This window comes from Pristiophorus japonicus, chromosome 7, assembly GCF_044704955.1.
Source record: "Pristiophorus japonicus isolate sPriJap1 chromosome 7, sPriJap1.hap1, whole genome shotgun sequence".
Taxonomy (NCBI): domain Eukaryota; kingdom Metazoa; phylum Chordata; class Chondrichthyes; family Pristiophoridae; genus Pristiophorus; species Pristiophorus japonicus.
In genome coordinates, this window is record NC_091983.1 from 159,921,054 (window position 1) to 159,946,073 (window position 25,020).

Here is a 25,020-nt window from a genome sequence, read left to right on the forward strand (position 1 = left end):
TGAACCCCTGCCTGCGTTCTGAGGTGAATGTAAATGAATCCAATGGCTCTATTTGAGGAAGAACAGGGAGCTCTCCCAATATCCAGTCCCAACATTTATCCATCAAGCAAAATGAATAAACCAGCCTATCTGGTCATACAGCAAGTGATCAGGAAGGCCAATGGAATCTTGGCCTTTATTGCAAAGGGGATGGAGTATAAAAGCAGGGAAGTCTTGCTACAGGGTATTGGTGAGGCCACACCTGGAATACTGCGTGCAGTTTTGGTTTCCAAATTTACAAAAGGATATACTTGCTTTGGAGGCAGTTCAGAGAAGGTTCACTAGGTTGATTCCGGGGATGAGGGGGTTGACTTATGAAAGATTGAGTAGGTTGGGCCTCTATTCATTGGAATTCAGAAGAATGAGAGGTGATCTTATGGAAATGTATAAGATTATGAGGGGGCTTGACAAGGTGGATGCAGAGAGGATGTTTCCACTGATGGGGGAGACTAGAACTAGGGGGCATAGTCTTAGAATAAGTGGCTGCCCATTTAAAACTGAGATGAGGAGAAATTTCTTCTCAGGGTTGTGGATCTGTGGAATTTTCTGCCTCAGGGAGCTGTGGAAGCTGGGGCATTGAATAAATTTAAGACAGAAATAGACAGTTTCATAAGCGGTTATGGAGAGTGGGCAGGGAAGTGGACCCGATCGGATCAGCCATGATCGTATTAAATGACGGAGTAGGCTCGAGGGGCCGTATGGCCTACTCCTCTCCAATTTCTTATGTTCTTATCTCATTGCTGTTTGTGAGATCTTGCTGTGTGAAAATAGGATGCCATATTACACCACATTATAACTGTGTCAACAGTTCAAAAATAACTCATTGGCTGTGTGGTACTTTAGGATGTCCTGAGGTGATGAAAGATGCTACATATATCCGCCTCCCTACCCTCTCCCCCGCTGCCTTCCTCTCTCCCCCGCCCTCTCTCCCCGCCTTCTTTCCCCCCCCCCCCCCCTTCCCATCCATCTCTCTGCACTCTTCCCCCTCCCCCTCTCTGCCCTCTTTCTCCCCCCTTCCCCCCCCCCCCGCTCACACTCCTTCCCTCCCTCTCTGCCCTCTTACCCCCCTGCCCCCCGCTCACACTCCTCCCCTTCCTCTCAATCAGAATCATAACTATGAGCCAACATTCCCAACTGCACTGTTACCATCACATGAGCGACACAGTGATATACAGTCAGTGGGAATGCTCCTAGTACTTTTCAACATTGAGTCTCATGGCTTCAGATCAAACAAGGCTAAGAAAACCTCCTACTGACTACCATTTACAAACCTCCTCCCCCAAAGTGAGCAATCGGTACTCCTCCATATTGAATATGACTTTGCTTAATATCAACTCCGATATATGCAATCATCATCATCATAGGCAGTCCCTCGGAATCGAGGAAGACTTGCTTCCACTCTTAAATGAGTCCTTAGGTGGCTGAACAGTCCAATACGAGAGCCACAGTCCCTGTCACAGATGGGGCAGATAGTCGATAGGGGAAGGGGTGGGTGGGGCAGATTTGCCACATGCTCTTTCCGCTGCCTGCGCTTGATTTCTGCATCCTCTCGGCAATGAGACTCGAGGTGCTCAGCGCCCTCCCGGATGCATTTCCTCCACTTGGGGCGGTCTTTGGCCAGGGACTCCCAGGTGTCAGTGAGGATGTTGCACTTTATCAGGGAGGCTTTGAGGGTGTCCGTGTAATGTTTCCTCTGCCCACCTTTGGCTCGTTTGCCGTGAAGGAGTTACGAGTCAAGCGCTTGCTTGGGAGTCTTGTGTCAGGCATGCGAACAATGTGGCCTGCCCAGCGGAGCTGATCAAGTGTGGTCAGTGCTTCAATGCTGGGGATATGCAAACCATTGCTACAAGTACATGTGCAGTCATCTCTAATCTGAAATATCTGTACAGATAAGTGATGAGTCTTTCATGACCTGTAGAAGAAGTAGCTAGAGCCATGAGTAGCTTAAAGATGAGAAGCCACACCAAGAAATTATTTGCAGTACACTACATGCAGTGCTGGTAAATGTGAAGCTCTGAGCCAGAAAGTCATTTTACTAATTGACTGTCTAATCTTGCATTTCATTTGTTACAGGAATCTAAAAAAATATGTTCAAGGCAGAATCGACATCCGAAAATTACTGTAACGGAAGGAGTCACTTGTGTGTCTGCTGAAGTGCATCTGAACAAATTACAATTAAAGGGAGAGCGATCACAAGAAACATGTTTGCTAATTCAATCAAATAAACATAACCTATCAGGTAATACTACTATACACTTCTGATCTGTTCAAATTCAAAAAATAGTACAGTACTTTCACTGGCCTGCTAATGTGTACAATTATGGTACTTGGGCAGCAAATTGTACTGCAGGCTCTAAGTGTAAACATTCATGGAATTTGTCACATGATGTCGAACTGCAGCAAATCAAGTTGCAGTACTGAATATATCTCCTATTTAGTTCTGTCGGACAGTGCTAGTACTGTTTAACGGTGCTAGTACTGCTCTTCACACTTTTCAGACTTGGTAAGATTGTTACGAAGATGATATTTCAATAGTTGCTGTTTGTTGATAAATCTGCAAGAAGCTGTTATGTGCTAGAGGGTGCTGTTAAACATCCTCGTTCATATCATGATAAGTAACTATCTACAACATATTGTGGTTGGTATTTTTTTGCCATCTTCCATATCATTAATCCCATGGCAGTATACTGTGACATCCTGGTCTGATGCCAAGAGGCAACTTTGGTGATTCGGGTAACTTTGCCTTTTCAGGGAATTAGATCAATTTACTTAAGATAAGTTTACATCTTATACATGTGCGGCACACATCACACACAGTGTAACTCCTTGTGATTCTTGATGTTTGGCAACCTCCCTAATTATGGTATTTAGGACTGAAAGCAGGAAATTTTCCTTCACCCAAAATGTAATCAATATATGAGAAACAGACTTTCAGAGAGATCGGATGGGGTGAAAACCCCAGAATCATTTATGAAACAATTGGATGCTGGAATTTCGGGACTTTCTGGTACTAAAATGGGTCAAATGTTCTTCCTCATCAATAATTATCTTGTGATCCTGTGACTAATGTGGAATATATACAAGACATGATAAGATTTCAATATGGCTATTTTAGTGATCTCAAAGTTATGCTGCATTATTACCATTTTGGGAAATGTGCTAGTAAATTAAAGTGTTGCTCCTTGGCATACAGTCTCAAATTCTGCGGCGTTAATGTCTTGTTTGGAAACTATTAGCCTTGATTGTTGAAGATTTTGGTTAACCAAATCAGTAGTTTGGAGAAAAATTCAATAGTATACAAATGATAGCAACAATTCCCACCAGAAAGCTTTCAGTGTGAACTGAAGCAATGCAGCAAACTGGCTACATTTGGTGAGAGTGGTGATGAGAGGAGGCAGAAATCTCTACACCCAAATCCAGATAGCGGATATCACCAACGGACAAAGCGAGCAAAGAAATGAAATGTTGTACCTGTACCGCATTTCCGCTAAATTTCTTGCCCGGGATGAGGTCTGTAATTCTAGTGTCCAGTTTGGCTGTGAAATGAGGTAGAAAGAAATTGTGCTACATTGCCACCATTCCATTCCGTACCTATATCAGGCTTGGGGTAGATGCTGGGCACACCCTTCGAAGCAAGTGGGAGCTTCATTGGCGCTTGCAGGAATGCTAGATGCCAAGTCTCCAGCATAAGAACATAAGAATTAGAAGCAGGAGTAGACAATATGGCTCTTCGAGCCTGCTCCATCATTCAGTAAGAACACAGCTGATCGTCTCCCTCAACTCCACTTTCCTGCCTGATCCCCCATATCCCTTGATTCCCCTCGAGGCCATAAATCTATTTATCTCGGCCTTGAATATACTCAACGATGCAGCATCCACAGTCATTTGGGGTAGAGAATTCCAAAGATTCACAACCCTCTCAGTGAAGAAATTTCTCCTCATCTCAGTCCTAAATGGCTGACCCCATATCTTGAGACTGTGCCCCTTAGTTCTAGACTCTCCAGCCAGGGAAAACAACCTCTCAGCATCTACCCTATCAATTTCCCTCAGAATCTTATGTTTCAATGAGATCACCTCTTATTCTTCTAAACTCCAGAGAGTAGATGTGGTCTCACCAAAGCCCTGTGCAATTGTAGTAAAACTTCCTAACTCTTGTACTCTCATCCCCTTGCAATAAAGGCCAACATGCCATTTGCAATCATAATTGCTTGTTATACCTGCACGCTAGCTTTCTGCGTTTCTTGTACAGGGACACCTAAATCTCTCTCAACACCAATATTTGATCGTTTCTCATTATTTAAAAAATATTCTGTTTTTCTGTTTTTCCTACCAAAATGAATAACCTCACATTTTACCACATTATACTCTCATCTGCCCCTGATTGCCCTCTCATGTAAACTGTATATCCCTTTGCAGGCTCTTGGTGTCCTCCACACAGCTTACTTTCTCATCTAGCTTTGTATTGTCAGCAAACTTGGATACATTGCACTCGGTCCCTTCATTAATATAGATTGTAAATAACTGAGGCCCAAGCACTGATCCTTACGACATCCCACTAGTTTACAGCCAGCCAACTGGAAAATGACTTCTTTATCCCTATTTTCTCTTTTTCTCTATCCATGCTAATATATTGCCCCCAACCCAATGAGCTCTTGTCTTGCATTGCAACTTCTATGTGGCACCTTATCGAATGCCTTTTGGAAATCCAAATATACTCAATTGAGTGGTTCCCCTTTATCTACCCTCCTAGTTTCATTCTTTAAAAAAAAACTCTAATAAATTTGTTAAGCACTATTTTCCTTCCATAAAATCATGTTGATTCTGCCTAATCATATGATTTTCTAAGTGCCCTGTTACCATTTCTTTAATAATGGATTCCAGCATTTTCCTGATGATTGATTTGCGGGCTAACTGGCCTGTAGTTCCCTGTTTTTTCTCTCCCTCCTTTCTTGAATAGTGGGGTTACATTTGCTACGTTCCTATCTGCTGGGACCGTTCTAGAATCTAGGGAATTTTGAAAGATCACAAGCAATGCATCCACTATCTCTACAGCCTCCTCTTTTAGAACCCTAGGCTGCAAGCCATCCGGTCCAGGGGATTTGTCTGCTTTTAGTCACATTAGTTTCTCAAGTATTTTTTCTCTACTGATAATTACTTTAAGTTCCTCACTCTTATTAGCCTCTTAGTTCCCCCACTATTTTTGGAATGCTTTTTGTGTCTTCTACAGTGAACTACAGAACCTAACTGGATTGAGACCTCTGGGTGGACTTTTGGGCCATAGATTTGGAATGCCATTTCTGAGCCTTTAACTGTTTTTCTCTGATGATTTGCTGCTGACACTTGGGCTTTCATGGGATTTTATGACAATGCACGGCGCAGAGGGGAACTGCTTGCAGGAGGCACAACCTGTGATACAGGGTGTACCGGTAGAAACTGAGTTTCTTTGTCATGTCAGAACAGTAGTGTCTCAGGAGGCTCGGGTTGTTGCGTCAGGTGGTGGCAGACATCTGCAGGGTCCGAGAAGAAGTCCCTGCTCCCTGCTGGATCTAGTAGCCAGTGACTGTCAAAGTCACCACCGCCTTCAACTTTTTTGCTTCTGGATCCTTCCAGGGCTCTGCAGCAGAAATATCTAGGATCTCCCAGTCAGCAGCCCACAAATACAGTGACTGATGTCTTGTTTGCGACGGCTGACAATTACGTGAACTTCATCTGAAATGATGCCAATCAGAATGAGCGGGCATTCGGGTTGGCATCATCGACTCCACACACACGGCAGTCAAGACACCCGCAGAAGAACCAGGAGGATTCGTCAACTGCAAGGGCTTCCACTCCATCAATGTGCAGCTGGTGTGCAACCACAATGATATTCCTGCAGATGTGCACCAGATTCCCGGGGAGAGGCCATGAAGCTTTCATTCTGCAGCAGTTCAAGTTCCCTGATGTCTTCGGACCCGCAAGGGGTGGCTTCTAGGAAACACGGGTATTCTCTTCAAACTTGACTGATGACCCCTGTCAGAAACTCGACTAATGAAGCACAACAGCGCTACAGTGAATGCCATATGACCACCAGATGTGCGATCGAACACAGCATCGGCAAGCTGAAAATGTGCTTGAGGTGTCCTTCACTACACACTAGGTGGGAATGTGAGGAAGTGCATAGAAAGAGAAGGATGAGTGGATGTGAGGAGTGATTTGATGGAGTAGGCTTGACAAGGCAGAGTGACGGGTTGTGGTGATGCGTACAGGAGGATGTAAGGGAATGAGCGACTGTACTCTCATGACCTGGTTGGGTCATTAAAGCGCTTCCTGCACTGAATCCAGGAGCGTGGCAAAATGCTCCTGCACTGACCATCTGGGCCACCTTCAACCATGCCGTCTTTCTAGTAGCAGCAGCAGGTTTCTTCCTCCCATTGCTTGGGAAGATGATCTGTCTGCGGCTCCTCCCAGCCCCCAATAGCACATAAAAATGGTATCAGTGAAACAGGGGTGCAGCCTTTGCCCTTATCGAATCCATCATTTAACTTCCTGTTCCTTTGTTACAAACTCCAGCTCCTCTAAATTGCATCTTTGAATTGGACCTTTTAAATACTGAAGTTGTGAAGATTGGACACCAAACCGGGAATTAAAATGCTAATGAATGAGCTCCGCTTAAAAAGCCACTGACAGACACGCTGAACTTGCATCCGGGTTCCTCTGTGATATCGGACCCCCCAATCCCAGCTCCCAGCACGTCTGCGAGTAAATATTGCAGTCAGTTTCTCCTTATTTACCCTATCAAAACCCTTCATTATTTTGATTACCTCTATCAATATTCTCCTTAACCTTCTCTGCTCGAAGGAGAACAATCCCAGTTTCTCCACGTAACTTAAGTCTTTCATCTCTGGTACCATTTCCAGTAAATTCCATCTCTTCACATCCTTAAAGTGCAGTCCCCAGAATTGAACACAATACTCCAGCTGGGGCCTAACCAGTGTTTTATAAAGGTTTAGCATGACTTCCTTGCTTTTGTACTCAATGCCTCTATTTCGAAAGCTGAGGATCCTGTAAGTCGTATGAACTTGCGCACAAATTTCCTTTACATACACTGGGGTAGAAATTTGGTAGCACTGGACTTCAGATGTGAAGTGGGTGCATGCACCCAACAAAGTTGGCCTAAAGATCTCGAAATTGAGCCTTGTGCCCCACCTTGATAATCGTAGCAAGGTGTCTGGGCTAATCGTGCCTCCAGAGTCAGCTCACTGGTCGGCCAATTTAGGCCAAGTACCTCACCAGCAGTGGCCATCATGTAAATCCCGAGAGGAGAACGGGAGGGCAACGATTGTGGACACGTAGGGACCCGCAGTAGTGCTGTGGGGCCGAAGGAGCACTGTAGAAATGGAAAAACTAATCTGAGCAGGCATGGCACTTGCTCCATCTAGTTTTTCATATATTACAGAAAGATCCTAAAATAGGTGTAAGACTCTTATTTGCATATTTAAATTGGACCACGCTGCTTTCAAGAGATTGCAGGGGACGCCTAAAAACAGCAAGGAATAATATGGCGGTGGCTATGCAGAAATTGGTAGCGTTGTTGCAACGTATTTTAATTTCTCCCCGACCCCACCCTCCTATTGTCTTCTTTAGACCTGTCTAAATTTGCAAGAGGAGTTAGGATGAATTATTCAAAGGAGTTCGTATAAGAGAATTGAGTGTTCTTTGCACTTAACCTTTCAGGCAAGCTTAGTTCTAAACCACCTTATCCAGAAGAGGAAAATCAGCTCCACTTTGTCTGAAACATCTGTAATCAAGAGAGGTAGCTATGTGGCTGATGGTGAAGAGCAGTTCTGCTTTTCCACTATCACTGAGCTGGGAGTCCCTTTGGGAGTCGGGACGGGAGAGCTGCATCAACTGCAGAGGGCACAAACTTTTTTTAAAACCCAGCATGATGGCAAAGAATGAATTTCACATGGCCAGTACTTGACTACTACTTAAAGTCGAACCATGTGAAGACAAACATCATTCATGAATGTCATGCAATATTTTAACAGATTCAAGGACATTTTCTTGGTCACCAACCCTAAGGAGGGAGACCTATACCATTCCCCAGACTCCAGAGCTGGAATACTCTGGGAAGGAAGGAGAGGAAGAGTATGAGGACTACCCATGGAGTAATGACTGCCTGGGGAATGAGGAAAGCCCGGGGAATGAGTACTACCAGAATGAGTACTACCAGAATGAGTACTACCAGGAGGAGATGGATGCAGAGGAGGATGAGGATCCAAAGGATACCTCAGATGAGTTGGAACATGGAACGTCTCACAAATTTCAGCCAGTCAATACTGAGTTCTCCAAAGGTATGTATACCCTGTTGGGGTATGTGCTTAGTGTGCAGTGCTCTTGGCTTGTGTCTGATCAAAGCTTGTATTTTGTTTCTCACAGATAATCACTCTTGTTGCCTAGCAGCTAAACTATAGCTGTTGATGTGACCATACAGGGAAAAACTTTCCTCTCTTTGTTGTTTATAGTGAAATTCTGCATGCATCCTTCATTTATGTTTACGATTTCACTACAAATAGCGAACAGATGAAATTGCCAAAAGTGTGAAAATACTAAGTTCAGTAGAACAAGTTAGTGGTACATTTATGTTGTACTATATCCTATCTGTGGCTGTCTCTTAATTTGCTCTCTCTCTCTTTCTATCTTGTGTTTCTTTTTGTCTGGTGTGCAAGTCCAGTTTTTTTTCATTTTTATTTAAAATAAATCTGTAGATTCTGCCCATCCTGAAATCTTGAGTGCAGCCAAATTGGCACATTACTGTGCACATTCTGGATAAGGGCTTAGGTGGCAACAAAAAGCATGACTTGCCTCCCTATATAATATTGATATGGCAAGTTCGCCTCTTTCCAGAAGGCCAGGAATCTTCTACAGCTTACAAGATAATCCAGTTCTCCGTTGTGATGCGACTTAATTCCTCCTCCTCCTACACCATCCACTTCAAGCTTGGGCGCTAGACAGGTGGGACATAGACCAATCTTTACAAAAAAAATGTTGCTCAGTGTTCACCTGGAGCTGCAGAAACACTTAACCATACGGACCTCCTTTCTGAGGACTTGTTTGCTACTCCCAAGGAATCCTCTCACTTTTTCTCCTTGGAACTAGTAGAAGAACTGAGACACTCCAGAACCCTACTAACTCTTCCAAGCTGCACTGTGAATCATGTGCTGCTCAAGCTACATCTCCTCCTCTGCTCAACTTAAGCTTCTGGTAGGGAACAATCTCCAGCCTACTAATTCACAGTACAACCCATGCGGAAACAACTGTCTTAAAGACCTCTGTTTATGAATTTGCAAGTGTCATGTGGACTGTAATCTGCCAGGGATGAAAAAATAATGTAGACTTTGCACAGTTCAATAGAGCCTGTATAGGCTCTACACCCCACTCTCAGTATTTTAAAGGTTATCAATAAAATCTATTTGAAAACCTTTACAACAGCCTGCCAATTCTTTCTGCTGCTTTTGCATTGTCTGTGCTGGCATCTGCATCATTTGTTTTGCTAAATTTGAGAAGTAGTCATCAAAAAAAAAATAGTGTGTGTGTATGTACATTATGTATATGTGTGTGTTTGTGTATGTATGTACACTGTGTGTGCGCGTGTATATATATATATATATATAATATATGTGTGTATATTTAATATATATCATTTTACTGTGCCTTTGCTTGCAGCAAGGAATATTTTTTTTTAGTGTTCTCCTGAGTCACCTGTCAGGGTCTACAAATAATACTAAATCAGTGTGAAAACTCAATGCAATTTGGAGATAATACCATAGCAGGGGCAGTGGAATCAGCGAAGGTAGCACAAAAACTACAAAGAGTTGCACAAAATATGTAAGTGGGTAGAAAAATGGAAGATGAAATTTACTGCAGCCAATTGTAAAGTACCGCACACAAGAAGAAAAATTGGGCGACGCATACTCCGTAAGTGGTGCAAAAATGGTAAAGATGAAGTTGAAAAGAGACTTAGGAATGTTAGTAGATGGTTAGTAGATTCAATGTGCCTAATCAATGCAGAGTTGCTATCAATAAAACCAATGACAAGTTGAGTTTCTGACCCCATACCCTCGCCATCACGAAGACTGCCTACTTCCACTTCCATAAACATCGCTCGTCTCTGCCCCTGCCTCATCCCATCTTCTGCTGAAACCCTCATCCATGCTTTTGTTAACTCCAGAGTGACTATTTTAATGCCACCTGGCCGGCCTCCCATCTTTCACCCTCCATAATCTTAAATTCATCCAAAACTCTGCTGCTCGTATCCTAGCCCACACCAAGTACCGCTCACCAATCACCTTTTTCTTGCTGATCTACTGCATTGGTTCCCAGTCTGACAATGCCTCGATTTTAAAATTCTCATCCTTGTTTTCAAATCCCTCCACAACCTCTCCCTATCTCTAACCTCCTCCAGCCCTACAGCCCTCCAAGAACTTTGTGTTCTTCCAATTCTGGCCTCTTGTGCATCCTCCACTTCCATTGCTTCACTCAATGGCCATGCCTTCAGCTGTCCAGGCTGTAACCTCTGAAATTCCCTCCCTAAACATCTCTACCTCTCTCTTGCTTTGGCCAAGCTTTTAGTCACCCGTCCTAATATCACGTTCCTTGGCTCGTTGTCCATTTTTGTCTGGTTACACTCCTGTGAAGCATCTTGGAATGATGCATTATACATTAAAGGCACTATAAGTTTTGATGAATAATAGAAAAAACTGCATAATCTCAAACAATACTTTGTCTATATCACTGTCATCTGCTGTCCTGTAAATAGCCTGCTGGTTTCTTAACACAATCCACGTTATATGACTCATTGCAGAGCTGGTGTGACTATATGTAGAATATAACATTTCATAATGAGCAATTGAGCAGGTATCAGTTAATCAAAGAGAGTCAGCGTGGATTTGTGACCAGTCATGTCTGACTAATGTAATTACAATTTTTGAGGAGATCACACTTATGGCGGACAGGCAAAGCTATTTGGACTTCCAGAAGGTTTTTGTTAATGTTCTGCACAAGAGATTATTAACACAAATGAGGCAACGAAGAAATGTGGCATAGCTTGGTAATTGGTTGGGAGGCAAGAGACAGATAATCAAGATAAAGGATTTGTTCTCTGATTGTGGGGGGGAAATGTTACCAGTGAATGGTATTACACAGGGATCTGTACCTGGGCCTCAGCTTTTCACCATGTATATTCTTGGATGAAGGAATAGAGTTGTATATTCAAGTTTGCAGATGACACTAAGTTAGGAGGTGCAGTAAGTTGTGTTCCTGGGGACATTGACTGTGAATGGGCAAAACTATAGCAGATGAGGTTCAATGTGGTGAAGTGAAGTCATCCACTTTGGATCTGAGAGAGACAAATCGGAAAATGTTCTTAATGGTGGAAGATTAGCAAAGTAATTTAGGTGTCCATATACAGATCACTGAAAGCAAGTGCACAAATAGAAAGCAAGTCATCATACAGCCTAATAGAAGGTTGGCCTTTATCTCGGGGGAGGGGTTGGGGGGATTGGAAGATAAGTGAGGAAGTGATGGTTCAGTATACTGAGCCTTGTTAAGACCTCACCTGGAGTACAACGTTCAATTTTGCATACCAAACCTCAGGAAAGATATATTGGACTTAGAAGAGATACAATGCAGATTCACCAGAATTATACGAGGGCCTAAAGGGTTGAATTACAAGGATAGGTGTAAGCTAGGTAGAGAGGTAACCTAATTGAGCTATTTAAATGATTAAGGAATTCAGTAGGATAGATAAAGAAAAACTATTTCCTCTGGTGGGGGAAATCCAGAACAAGGCAGCATAATCTTAAAATTGGAGCTAGGCCATTTAATGAGAAATCAGGAATCACTTTTTCACACAAGTTTGTGGAAATCTGGAGCTCACTCCCCAAAATGGCTGTGGATGCTGAGTCAATTAAAATTTCCATGATTGAAATCAGTAGATTTTTGTTGTTTAAAGTTAATGAGATACAGAACAAATGGAGTTGAGATAAAGATCAGCCATGATCTAATTGAATGGCAGAACAGGCTCAAGGGGCTGAATGGCCTACTCCCATAATACTGAATTCTTTGCTAATAATTTCAGTGCGTTCCTATTAGAAAATTTCCACAATTCTTTAGAAATGGTTAATAATTGTACTACACCAGCAATTCTACCTTCTGTATGGTGAAATTGGCATCTGATGCCTCCCAAGGAATGCTCTCCAATAGTAAAGCAACATTTAAATTTAGTTTGGATAATAGAATGGGGAGAGGCAATAAAGTGGCAAATCTCAACTATTCCATTGTTAATTTAGGCACTTTGTCCTCAAACATGCATGTACAGGTATTTCACAATTTGTTTGTGATATATTTACCATTTTGTTTGTGCTATTGATAAACATTTATTCATTCTTTGTCTTCAGGCAAAATAGTTGCAGTTCTAGCAACAGTTGGTGTCGTCCTGTTCATGATTGGAATAATATATTTTGCTTGCAATTTTAATAAGAAAGAATTATTGCCGAAGTCTTTGGTGAGTATGCACTTTTCCTGGTATTTTGGTTTACTGGTATGCTGGAAAGATCTATTATAATGTAAAGTAAAGCCAAGATAACAGGAACAGAATAACATTCCCTATGAATTCACCAATTGAGTTTTACTGGCCAATATGCAGTGCCATTATATTTGTATAATTGTAATATTTGAATACATTAGTACCCTGCCCGTTCAGTTTCTGCAAGAACAGGCTACCTTGGAGCAGGCAGGGCACTAATGTACTGGCAAAACGGATAAATAGGGAAGGGATAAGGTATTTAAACTAGGAAGGAGTGGGGGTGCTGGGAACATTAAAAACACGAGGCTATTGGAGATCGGAAACATAGATGAAAATAATCATGCAGAAAACAATTTAGTAAGAGGATTATGGAGTAGAGGAATAAATTCAAATGGACTACTTACAAATAGGGAAAGAATGAAATAAAGATAGGGAGCAGCTTAGACAAAATATGTGGAAAAAGAAGTCGGTTTTTTTGAAAAAGCAATGAAAAGGTTAAAATGCATGTGCTGAAATGCACAGTGCGGAAAAATATAACAGGCGAATGAATGGCCTGTTTGTGTTGTAACTTCTATGTATTTCTAAATAATGTGGTTTTTTTAAATGCGTAAGCATTTTAGTTCAGAAATACAAATGTAGAAATCCTTTGAATGGAGGAGATGCATTTGGCACTTGTTACCCAACTAATTTAAATTTAACTAAGATTACAATCTAATTTCTAGGTTCACATAATAACGGGTGGAAGAGCGTACACCAATGTAAATGTGAAAGCCGAGGAAACCAGCCCATGTGTGGTGACACCATTGGAGGAGGTGGTGATTAATGTTTGTGAAGTTGACCTGAGTGCTGAGACACCAGTGGAAATGATCAAAACTTCTTCAGACAACATTGATGCTGACCCCGTTAATGTTGATGTGGGTCACAGTGAACCAGTAAATGCTGACTTGAACGATCCATATGCAGCTAAAATTGGTAACGGTGGCACAAATAAAAAGAGCGTTGATGAAGACGATATTGAAGTAGGCAACAGTGATCTGGACAGCACTCATGCTTTATGGAAGACCAGTTCTGATGATATGAAACAAATTGCTGCAGATAACTGGGGTTATGACAAACCTCAAATATGTTCTTAAATAACTACAGATTCAGTGAACTAGTGCTGAGCATTATTCTTGCTGAACACATCAGAAATCTATTTAGTTTGCAGGACTGATGTGGCGATTGATTCTCAGCAATTCCAATTTGACTGTTCTAAAGCACCAGTGACAAATCTTTTAAAACCTGCCATTCTCGAATGGTTGTCTGGTATACAACAGTGATGAGCAAAACAGCCAGAATGGCAGGTGTAGATTAAAGCCTGCACGTTCACAAGAGTTCAGTGTGATTAAATGCTGTTTCTGTTATTAAGATGGGATGTTTTACTGTTTCGGTTGGGGGAATATTATCGAACCAACAGTATTAGACTTGGCTCAGTGGTAGTGATCTAGCCTCTGAGTCGGAAAGTTGAGCACATAATGTAGACTGACACTTCACTGCATTTTGCCCCAACACTCGATGCAACAGATGAGGCTAAAAAGGGTTTTTATTCCAACCTTGAGACATCCCTGTCCCGCGTCCCCATGGGTGACAAATTGATCCTTCTAAGTGACTTTAATGCCAAAGTCGGCAAAGACACAGCCCTCTGGGGAGGTGTGATTGGTAGAGTAGGGAAAGCCAACTCCAGCGGTACCCTACTCCTGACAAAATGTCTAGAACACAAACTCCTCATCACCAACATCCTGTTCCGCCAGAGGGACAAATACAAGGCATCGTGGCAACACCCTCGCTCCAAACACTGGCACCTGCTGGACTAGGACATCATCCGAGCCAGGGATCGTAAGGATGTGTGCATCACCCGTGCCATGTCAGGAGCTGACGACTGCTGGATGGACCATCGCCTAATCCGAACCATCATCAACATAAACATAGCCCCAAAGAAGAGGGGACAGCAGAAGCAGTGCCGCAAAAAAGTTAATGCTGGGGCATGTAAAGACCCAACTAAGAGAGCCCTATACAGCCAGTGCCTCACAGCTAATCTGGCGTGCCTTGATGATCCTGAGATGCTGAATGCCCACAGCGCTTGGTCTGCCCTCCAGGTCTCCATAACCAGTGCCTGTGAAGAGACATTTGGTTACTCAACCAGAAAACACCAGGGCTGGTTTGATGAAAATGATCAGGAGATCCAAGAACTAATAGATTGTAAACAGAGCAACAACCCAACTCTGGAGCTGCAAAGCAACGTTAGACGGCTCAAGGCTGAGGTCCAACAAAAAACCCGGGACCTAAAGAACAGGTGGTGGATGGAAAAAGCATGAGATATAACAACTGGTGGACAACCACGATATGCGAGGATCCTTCATTGCAGTCAAGGCCACCTATGGTCCAAACTCCCAAGGCCCCACCCCACTGCTGGCCAAGAACACTCATCAAGGACACCATGGCTGTCAGGGCCCGCTGGAAGGAGCACTTCGAAGATCTCAATTGAGACTCTGCCTTTGACTCGAGTGTTCTCGACTACATCCCGCAGCATGCGACCCAGCACCACCTCAGTGAAACCCCAACTTTGCACGAGGTAGGAAAAGCCATTAAACAGCTCAAGAACAAGGCAAGGGAGTGGATGGAATATAGCTGAGGCGCTAAAGTATGGCGGAGAGGCACTGTTGGCGTGGATATATGACCGTCTCTCTCATTTGGAGGGAGGAGAGCATGCCAGGAGATCTCAGAGATGCAGTGATCGTGACCATCTTTAAAAAGGAGGACAAGTCCGACTGCAGCAATTACAGAGGAATCTCCCTGCTATTAGCCACTGGGAAAGTTGTCGCTAGAGTTCTCCTCAACCGTCTTCTCCCTATGGCCAAGGAGCTCCTCCCGGAATCACAGTGCGGATTTCATCCCCTACGGGGCACAACAGACATGATCTTTGCAGCGTGACAGTGACAGAAAAAATGCAGGGAGCAGCGCCAGCCCTTATACATGGCCTTTTTCGATCTTACAAAGGCCTTTGATACTGTCAACCGTGAGGGCTTATGGAGCATTGTCCTCTGTTTTGGATGAATCCAAAAGTTTGTCACCATCCTTTGTCTGCTCCACGACGACATGCAGGCCATGATCCTTACCAACGGATCCATTACAGATCCAAGCCACTTCTGGACCGGGGTCAAACAGGGCTGCGCCATCGCTCCAACCCTCTTCTCAATTTTCCTCGCTGCCATGCTCTACCGCACAGTCAACAAGCTCCCCGCTGGAGTGGAACTAAACTACAGAACCAGTGGTAAGCTGTTTAACCTACGCTGCCTCCAGGCCTTGTCCAAGATCACCCCACCCTCTGTCATTGAGCTGCAGTACGCAGATGACACCTGCATCTGCGCACATTCTGAGGCTGAACTCCAGGATATAGTCGATGTATTCACCGAGGTACATGAAGGCATAAGCCTTACACTTAACATCTGTAAGACAAAGGTCCTCCACCAGCGTGTCCTCGCCGCACAGCACTGCCCCCGCAGTCATCAAGATTCACGGCGCGGCCCTCGACAACGTGGACCATTTCCCATGTCTCGGGAGCCTTTTATCAACAAAGGCAGACAATGATGCAGAGATTCAACATTGGTAGTGCAGCCTTTGGCCACTTGAGGAAAAGTGTTCGAAGACTAGGCCCTCAAATCGACCACCAAGCTTATGGTCTACAGGGCTATAGTAATACTCGCCCTCCTGTATGGATCAGAGGCATGAACAATGTACAGAAGATGCCAAGTTGCTGGAGATATATCACCAACAATGTCTCCAAGATCCTGCAAATCCCCTGGGAGGACAGGCACACCAACATCAGTGTCCTCGCCCAGGCTAACATCCCCAGCACTGAAGCACTGACCACACTCTATCTGCTGGGCAGGCCACATAGTTCGCATGCCAAACACGAAACTCCCTAAGCAATTGCTCTATGCGGAGCTCCTTCACGGCAAACGAGCCAAAGGTGGGCAGCAGAAACGTTACAAGGACACCCTTAAAACCTCCCTGGTAAAGTGCGACATCACCACTGACACTTGGGCGTCCCTGGCCGAAGACCACCCTAGTTGGAGAAAGTGCAGCCGGGAGGGCGTTGAGCTCTTGGAATCTCAACGCCGCGAGCATGAAGAGGTCAGGCGCGGTCAGTGGAAGGAGCGTGCGGCAAATCAGTCCCAACCCCCTTCCCCCGACGAATGTCTGTCCCACCTGTGACCGGGTCTGGCTCTCGCATTGGACTGTTCAGCCACCAAAGGACTCACTTTAGGAATAGAAGCAAGTCTTCCTCGATTCCACGGGCCTGCCTATGATGATGAGTACTGTCGGAGATGCCGTATTTCGGATGAGAGGTTGGGGTATAAATCTGTCCTGTGTGGTAGTGCCCATTTCGTGCTAACGAATAGGCTGCCTGTTTGACACTCCAGCCGAATTTCCTTTCCATTGATGTCAATAAGAAAGAAACTTGGACAGAGTTCAAAATGCAACTGCCCATTTTGCTTTACCATCCAAGACAAATTTATAAAGCCATTAAACCTTGATCTCATCGATCCTCTCAGGTGGACATAAAAGATCCCATGGCATTATTTACAGAAGAGCAGGAAACTTCTCCTGGCCCACATTTATCCCTGAGCCAATGCCATCAATAAAAGATTATCTGATCATTTATCTTGATGTTTCTGGGACCTTGCTGTGCGTGCACAAATGGACTGTTGCTTTTGCTGACAAAAGTGACTACACTTCAAAAGTCCTTCATTGGTTGTGAACTGTTTTCGGATGTCCAGAGCTGCTTTTCTTTGTGAACAGACTTTTACCAATATCACTTTTCTTCCTGTGGATCCTGGTTGTGAAACTTCTAATACCTATGCTGCTAATGTGCTCGCTCTTGGAAGGTTTATGAATCGAAAGGTTGTTGACATTAAAAAAACTAGCACTTTTGTGTAACCAGCTAGATTCAGTTTTCACCTGCTTACTGTGAGTTTACAATTTGTGTTGAATACATGTATCCAAAATGGGTGTCAAAATGTATGTCCTTTTCTGATTGTATCAATGAGATGGAGTTGCTGTGTTGCACCATGTTAACTGCAATTTTGGCCAGTACAAAATATTTTTGTTCTCTTCAAAAAGCACAGTGACACCATTTTTTTTTTTATACCACAAATTGGGTTTCCAGGAAGTCAAGATTGTACAAAGTTACATAATTTACAATGGCAAACAGGAAGAGCATTATTAATTAATTGGGATCGTAACATCGATGTTTTAATTTATTATTCTGCAGCAAATCTAAACACCAGAGAAAGCACAGTACTAGTCACCAAAATGGTTTACAAGTTTGACATCTGAACAAGTGTTCCTAACATAACAGCTGTTGCTAATGGGCGAGTGGGTAGGTTGTATCTGCCAATAAAACCGTTATGGAAAATGTACCTGTAGTGGAGTATTTAAAATTAACACTCAACACTAGGTCTGGGTTCGAAGATTCAAGTAGTTTTTAATTTCTTGCAAGGGAGAGACAAGTCTGCAGCCAACCTGTTGCTGAGCTATCCTCACTGGCTCTCTCTGAACAAAGAAAACACGGTTTTATACAGTTCCTCGGCCTATAATGGCCGGACATTCAATACGTGAGACATACATTGATTTGAATGGTCAAAACCCTTGTCACTCAAAGCAAAGGTATAAGCCTGACCACGCCTATCTCCAGTACTTTTCCACAAATCTCACTCCCAAAAGTTTATTAGCACATTGAAATGTTATCTTATCTCTCTTGCCTTGACCAGATGGAGTTTTTCCATTGTGTTACTTTTGACACCTTGCCCTGTTTAGTTGCTCCTCTGGGTTCAACAGTTAGGACAGCTTATAACAATTAATCATTCTGCGATGTTATTTCCCTTGCCCTTTAATTATAATAGAGCTCAATAGCTCCACTTCAGTCCCCCCTTTTGGTACTTGGCTACCCAGTCCTAGATTACCAACCTAATTCTACTTCATCCTGTATCTCCTATTCCGTTCTGTGGTGATCAGCCACACGGTTGGGGGACTCTGGATGTGACCTACATCTCAAAGTATTTCAGGTTACTCGGCTAACAACTTTCACTGTTCCACAATTAAAGCTTTTGAATCCTGCAAAGTCTGCTTTTAAATGTGTCTGTGTGCAGGCTGTATTGATGCCACAGGGAGTTTATCCAATTGGTAGCTCAGCCATGCAGACAGGATGTTGCCAGGTTCTGTCCCCTGTCTGGCTGTCCCTGGAGCTGGCTGCTCTCAGCTGGGGGTGGCAGTCAGGGATGCGTTCGGTGCGGATAGATCAGCCAAGGTCCCTGCTCCTGTTTGTCCCCAGAGGCCTGTGTTTGGAAGTGCAGGGGGTGTGTAGCCTGGCTGTGGTGCTCCCTGCTGACACTCACTGCAAATAGTAGCCCCCTTGGATACCGGAGGTAATTGGGGCCAACTGAGCATACCCCAGGACCGAGAGGAGGGGAGGAAATTAGTGGAGAGAAATTAGTGGGAAGCAAATTACCTTTTTTTTAAAAAAGCTACTTAATAACTAATAATTCAGCAGCCAAGACAAAGTGAGAGCCATAAAACAGTATAGATCAGTCCTATTGTAAAATTAGACTGTCACTAATGTCTTGGGTTTGACCACCTGGTAATCTCCCTGATCTTGCAGCACTGAGCCCACAGCCTACAGCCTTTCCATCTCATCGCTCAATCCACTGCTTCCATGGAAGACACGAGTGTTATTAAAAAGAATAAATCTCGATGTTTTCCATGGAAACGATGGAGTGAGAGGTCACGTCAAAGAGCCTGGAAGCCTGGACTGTAAGACAGGTATAGAGTATATCATCAGCTTTCTCTGTGAGGGGCCTGTAAATGAGAGACAGCAGTGATAATGTGGGGTGTGTGTGACCCAATCTTTCATCCAAAAGTGTATCTGATTAAATCATATGTGTAATTTAATCTTGGTATATTGCTTAAGTCTTAAATTCATGGAATCATAGAATTTTACAGCACAGAAGGAGGCCGTTCAGCCCATTACACCTGTACCGGCTCTCTGAAAGAGCTATCTACCTAGTCCCTTTCCCTGCACCCTTTCAAATTTCTCTCTCATATTTATCCTCATCCATTTTAAAAGCAATTGCAGATTCTGCCTCCAGCAGTGCATTCCTAAGGTGGACTGTACGTTTCACCAGCCGGTAAACTCGGTATTGCGGTTCAGTCACCCGTTATATGCCCTGCCCGGTTTTTCTTTCCATTGATTTTAGTGGGATAGAAAATCAGGCAAGGTGTATAACGGGCAGCCAATGTGTTACTGCAAGTCTTCCACCTGGCTTTGAAAGTTAAAATTTTTCCCCCCTTGTCCAAACAATCCTTTACATAAAAGAAAGATCCTAACTTCCCCCGATTCCAAGTATGGCTCCCCTGATGGCTGTGTTGGGAAGTACATTGTCCAGTGTAGCCCTGAGCTGCACAAACTAGGAAGGTCCTAGGCTCAATCCCTGATATGTGCGAGGAGGAACTTTACAATTGACCCAGGTCTATGTAGAGGGAAAGATTCAGCCAGGATTGCCATATCCGATGGCTAGCCACTGACAAGTGGGGTACTGAAGTTGCATGATCAGCCATGATCTTATTGAATGGCGGTGCAGGCTCGAAGGGCCAAATGGCCTACTCCTGCACCCATTTTCTATGTTTCCTTCTCCGTTGCCTCTTTCTGCATGCCATGCATAACCCAATTCCCCATCCGCCAGCTAGCCCTAACTATGATCACCAATACATGAGCGAATATATGAATCCATGGATGGATATTCACATTCATTCCCCAATTCCATACATGTTCCCACCCTTGAGCATCCTTCAGGGTTTCCTCACTGTCCTTTGAATGCTGTGTGGAATCTTCCAAAATTTCATGATAACGACGTATGCTTTTCTCATTGTCCTTTTTCAATTGCGTCAAATTTCCTTTGAGACGGGGATGTTTTGCCAACTTGGTATGTCATATTGTTCCATTTCTTCCCATCTCGGGTTGTTTAAAGTGATATTCTCGATGCATTCCTCTCTTTGTGGGAATAGGTATTGATGGCCTAGTTTGACCACAGCATTAGACATAAAACAAATTAGGTTGTGGGATCGCACATATGACATTACCATGCTTGTACTCATTTTCCTTGGTAGATATGTAGTACATCCCATCATCCCGGGCTGCCACCTCAGTCCCTCCTTGACTAAGGGGGCTGATTTTCAACGTGCGATTAACCGTCTGCGTGAACCCGCACGCTATACATTGCCTTCCTTCTATGGGGTGTGCGCACACTACCACATCCAAATATTGAGTGCAACATCGGTATGCACTCCTTGAAATGTGTCAAGAGTTTTACCGCATAAGGGGGTATATTGTGGAACTGAATCCGGGATTGGCCTTGTATTTCGCCTATGTTCTGTGCTGCCCAGAGACGTTCGGCATCTGTACCCTCTATCTGTGGGATAGCTAGAACCATACCTATTTCAATTCTCTGGTAATACAATTACTTTGGGATAAGAACACTTGGTTGTCCTACGAACATCTCAGAGGATAATACCGTCCTTAGTCCATTTGGACAACTGCTCAATACTTATCCAATCGGATATTTTCCTGTTCATCTGGTTTACATTGTATCGGATGTTCCCTAGTAACCATGTGCCGTACATTGCACATACAAGTTCTTTGTATTTCTTGGGTTAGATCAGTCGCACACTTATCTTAATAGTTTGGGCATGAGGTTCTCATAACAACATAAGAATTAGGAACAGGAGTCGGCCATCTAGCCCCTCGAGCTTGCTCCACCATTCAACAAGATCATGGCTGATCTGGCTGTGGACTCAGCTCCACTTACTCGCCTGCTCCCCATAACCCTTAATTCCCTTATTGGTTAAAAATCTATCTATCTGTGACTTGAATACACTCAACGAGCTAGCCTCAACTGCTTCCTTGGGCAGAGAATTCCACAGATTCACAACCCTCTGGGAGAAGAAATTCCTTCTCAACTCGGTTTTAAATTGGCTCCCCCGTATTTTGAGGCTGTGCCCCCTAGTTCTAGTCTCCCTGACCAGTGGAAACAACCTCTCTGCCTCTATCTTGTCTATCCCTTTCATTATTTTAAATGTTTCTATAAGATCACTCCTCATCCTTCTGAACTCCAACGAGTAAAGACCCAGTCTACTCAATCTATCATCATAAGGTAACCCTCTCATCTCCGGAATCAGCCGAGTGAATCGTCTCTGTACTCCCTCCAAAGCTAGTATATCCTTCCTTAAGTAAGGTGACCAAAACTGCACGCAGTACTCCAGATGAGGCCTCACCAATACCCTATACAGTTGCAGAAGGACCTCCCTGCTTTTGTACTCCATCCCTCTCACAATGAAGACCAACATTCCATTCGCCTTCCTGATTACCTGCTGCACCTGCAAACTAACTTTTTGGGATTCATGCACAAGGACCCCCAGATCCCTCTGCACCGCAGCATGTTGTAATTTCTCCCCATTCAAATAATATTCCCTTTTACTGTTTGTTTTTCCCAAGGTGGATGACCTCACATTTTCCAACATTGTATTCCATCTACCAAACCTTAGCCCATTCGCTTAACCTATCTAAATCTCTTTGCAGCCTCTCTGTGTCCTCGACACAACCCGCTTTCCCACTAATCTTTGTGTCATCTGCAAATTGTTACACTACACTCTGTCCCCTCTTCCAGGTCATCTATGTATATTGTAAACAGTTGTGGTCCCAGCACCGATCCCTGTGGCACACCACTAACCACTGATTTCCAACCCGAAAAGGACCCATTTATCCCGACTCTCTGCTTTCTGTTAGCCAGCCAATTCTCTATCCATGCTAATACATTTCCTCTGACTCCGTGTACCTTTATCTTCTGCAGTAACCTTTTGTGTGGCACCTTATCGAATGCCTTTTGAAAATCTAAATACACCACATCCATCGGTACACCTCGATCCACCACGCTCGTTATATCCTCAAAGCAAGTCGGATTTCCTCGACTTGCAGCATCGGTCTGGCGATCTCGTCCCCGTTTCTGACAACTGCGAAGTCCGATTGTTTCCCTTTAGTAAAAGGGTTAAACGTTGGGCTAAGTCTTGAACTTCTTGGTCTATACCGACTATGTCAAATATATTAACAGCTGCCACCCTCGTCGCATACCGAAGTGTGTGACCAACACACACCATCAATCAGTGTCGACTTCAGCCTTTTTCAGTTTAAACTCTCCAGTTAAAAATTTTACTTTTGTAAAGTCTCGGTGTTTTTATTCTCAAAACAAACATTCAGAAAAACATCGTTGCACATAATAGTCTTTCATCCTTTTCTCCCCAGTTACACATTGGTCAACATTTTTTTTAAACCATTCCAATTATTAATGTGAAATGCCTTATGTCCAGAACTAAAGATTCTCCACACAATTTACATCAACAAGAATTTCATCATGGCCATAATAAAAGTTTTTTTTAATAGGTTAATTAACCTCTAACTCCAATATTAAACTTCCCAATGCCACACTTGAAAAAGGGGGAGGAGCCACAGCCAAACAAAGAAACAGTCGCACATGTTTTCCTAAAACTTTACTGAAACATCAAAGAAAAACACAAGAACAGTAAGAAACGTGATCTTCCTGTTTCTCCTTGTGATTCAGTCATAACTATTTATCCATTATTCCTTAAATCAATTTTTTCAATTTCTGATCCCTATCATATCTCCCCTAAACTTCCCTTCAATACTTTAAACCTATGCCTTCTGGTTGTTGACCTCTCCGCCAAGGGAAACAGGACCTTCCTATCATTCTATCCAGGCCCCACCTAATTTTATCCTCCTCAATAAAGCCTCCCCTCAGGCCGCCTCTATTCCAAAGAAAAGAGACACAGCATCTCTAATCTTTCCGCACAGCCAAAATTCTCCAGTCCAGGCAACATTCTTGTAAATCTCCTCTGTACCCCTTTCAGTGCAGTCACATCTTTCCTGTAATGCGGTGACCCAACTAGAATTTTCTACAGTTCAAGCATGACGTCTCTGCTCCTGCATTCCATACCTCGACTAATAAAGGCAAGTATTCCATATGCCTTCTTAATCATCTTATCTATCTAGCCTGCTGGCTTCAGGCTTTTGTGGACCGAAACTCCAAGGTCCCTCTGTTTTCGTCCTTACTATACAGTATAAATGCACACGAGGCCCATGCTTGAGAGAAGGTCAGTCTGTGACCTGTCCTTTATTCCTTAGCACTCAAGTGATGGGTGGAGCTTCCCCTTTTATACCTGAAGGTCCAGGTTAGGAGTGTCTCCCACAAGTTCACCACCTAGTGGTCATTGTTCTCTCAGTGTACAACTTAGGTCAGATTATACATGGGTTACAATGCTGGTTGAATTCATGACATCAACCCCCCCCCCCCAAAGTCTTACTGGGATCACAGGTTGAGTCTCTAGTGGTTTACGCTCTCTTGGAGAGCGCCTGAGTTGGGGCTCCGGTTGTTGGGCGCTGGCCTGAGTGTCTGCTGTTTGCGGTGCCTCAGGCCTTTCCGCACTGCCCACAGTGACTGGGCTCTCCTCCCTTTGGTTCCGATGTTTGGTCACCGATGGTAGAATGAACTCTATATCGTGTTCTTCCTCTACTTCTTCTTTGGGTTTGCTGAACCTCCTTTTTGTTTGATCCACGTGTTTGCGGCAGATTTGTCCATTGGTAAGTTTAACTACCAGAATCCTATTTCCCTCTTTGGCAATCACAGTGCCTGCGAGCCATCATGAGGCAGCAGTAGGTGGTGGTAGAAGACCCACCTGAGGTGAGAGTGGCTGATGATGAGGACGAACATGCAGATGATGATGAGGAGGACGAGGAAGCCATCCAACTACTTGAACCCGAAGCATGACGGCGGAGGAAGGCGGGCCGTTGTGCCTCGTTAACGATTGCTCAAGCCTTGCGCCAGCAGTTCACCCGTGAACGTTTTGCTGCCTGAAGGCTCAGAGGCAACTATTCCAAGTTTACTCTTTGGACCTGTTCCGTAATGTTGTATTGTGTTACTGGAACAAATAATGGAAATTATTATTCTTTTCTTCAAAAAGTTGTGTTAATAATGGAACAAATAATGGAAATGATTCAGTTATAATTTTAAATATATTTTATTCAAAAGTTTAACAAATATTTGTTTGTACTTAACTTAACTTTTTAATAAACATATTCTTGCATCAAACTTTAAAGTTTTCACTTAAGATAACTTACAAAAAACTTTTTAATTTGTGAAGAGTTACAACAGTACCAATAATAATAATAACGACACCAAAGAAAGACTGCACCCATCTTTCCTCCACATTATTCTGATGACCGCCCGCTGGGCTTGGTCGTCTTGACTCCA

General features: G+C 43.6%; 1 protein-coding gene across 2 annotated transcripts in view; it reads left to right on the forward strand.

Moving 5' to 3' along the window:
• Window positions 1-24,761, forward strand: part of LOC139267323 (interferon gamma receptor 1-like) — a 63,685-nt gene extending 38,924 nt beyond the window's left edge. The window contains exons 5-8 of one of the 2 annotated variants that reach the window (XM_070885458.1): window positions 2,113-2,278; window positions 8,067-8,372; window positions 12,477-12,583; window positions 24,397-24,761. In XM_070885458.1, coding sequence (XP_070741559.1) covers window positions 2,113-2,278; window positions 8,067-8,372; window positions 12,477-12,583; window positions 24,397-24,426 — 609 coding nt within the window. In that variant the 3' untranslated portion in view covers window positions 24,427-24,761. Of the gene's footprint in view, window positions 1-2,112; window positions 2,279-8,066; window positions 8,373-12,476; window positions 12,584-13,326; window positions 18,065-24,396 lie in introns of those variants that run through there. The other variant, XM_070885457.1, reaches the window with a different exon arrangement.
• The last annotated feature ends 259 nt before the right edge of the window (window positions 24,762-25,020 follow it).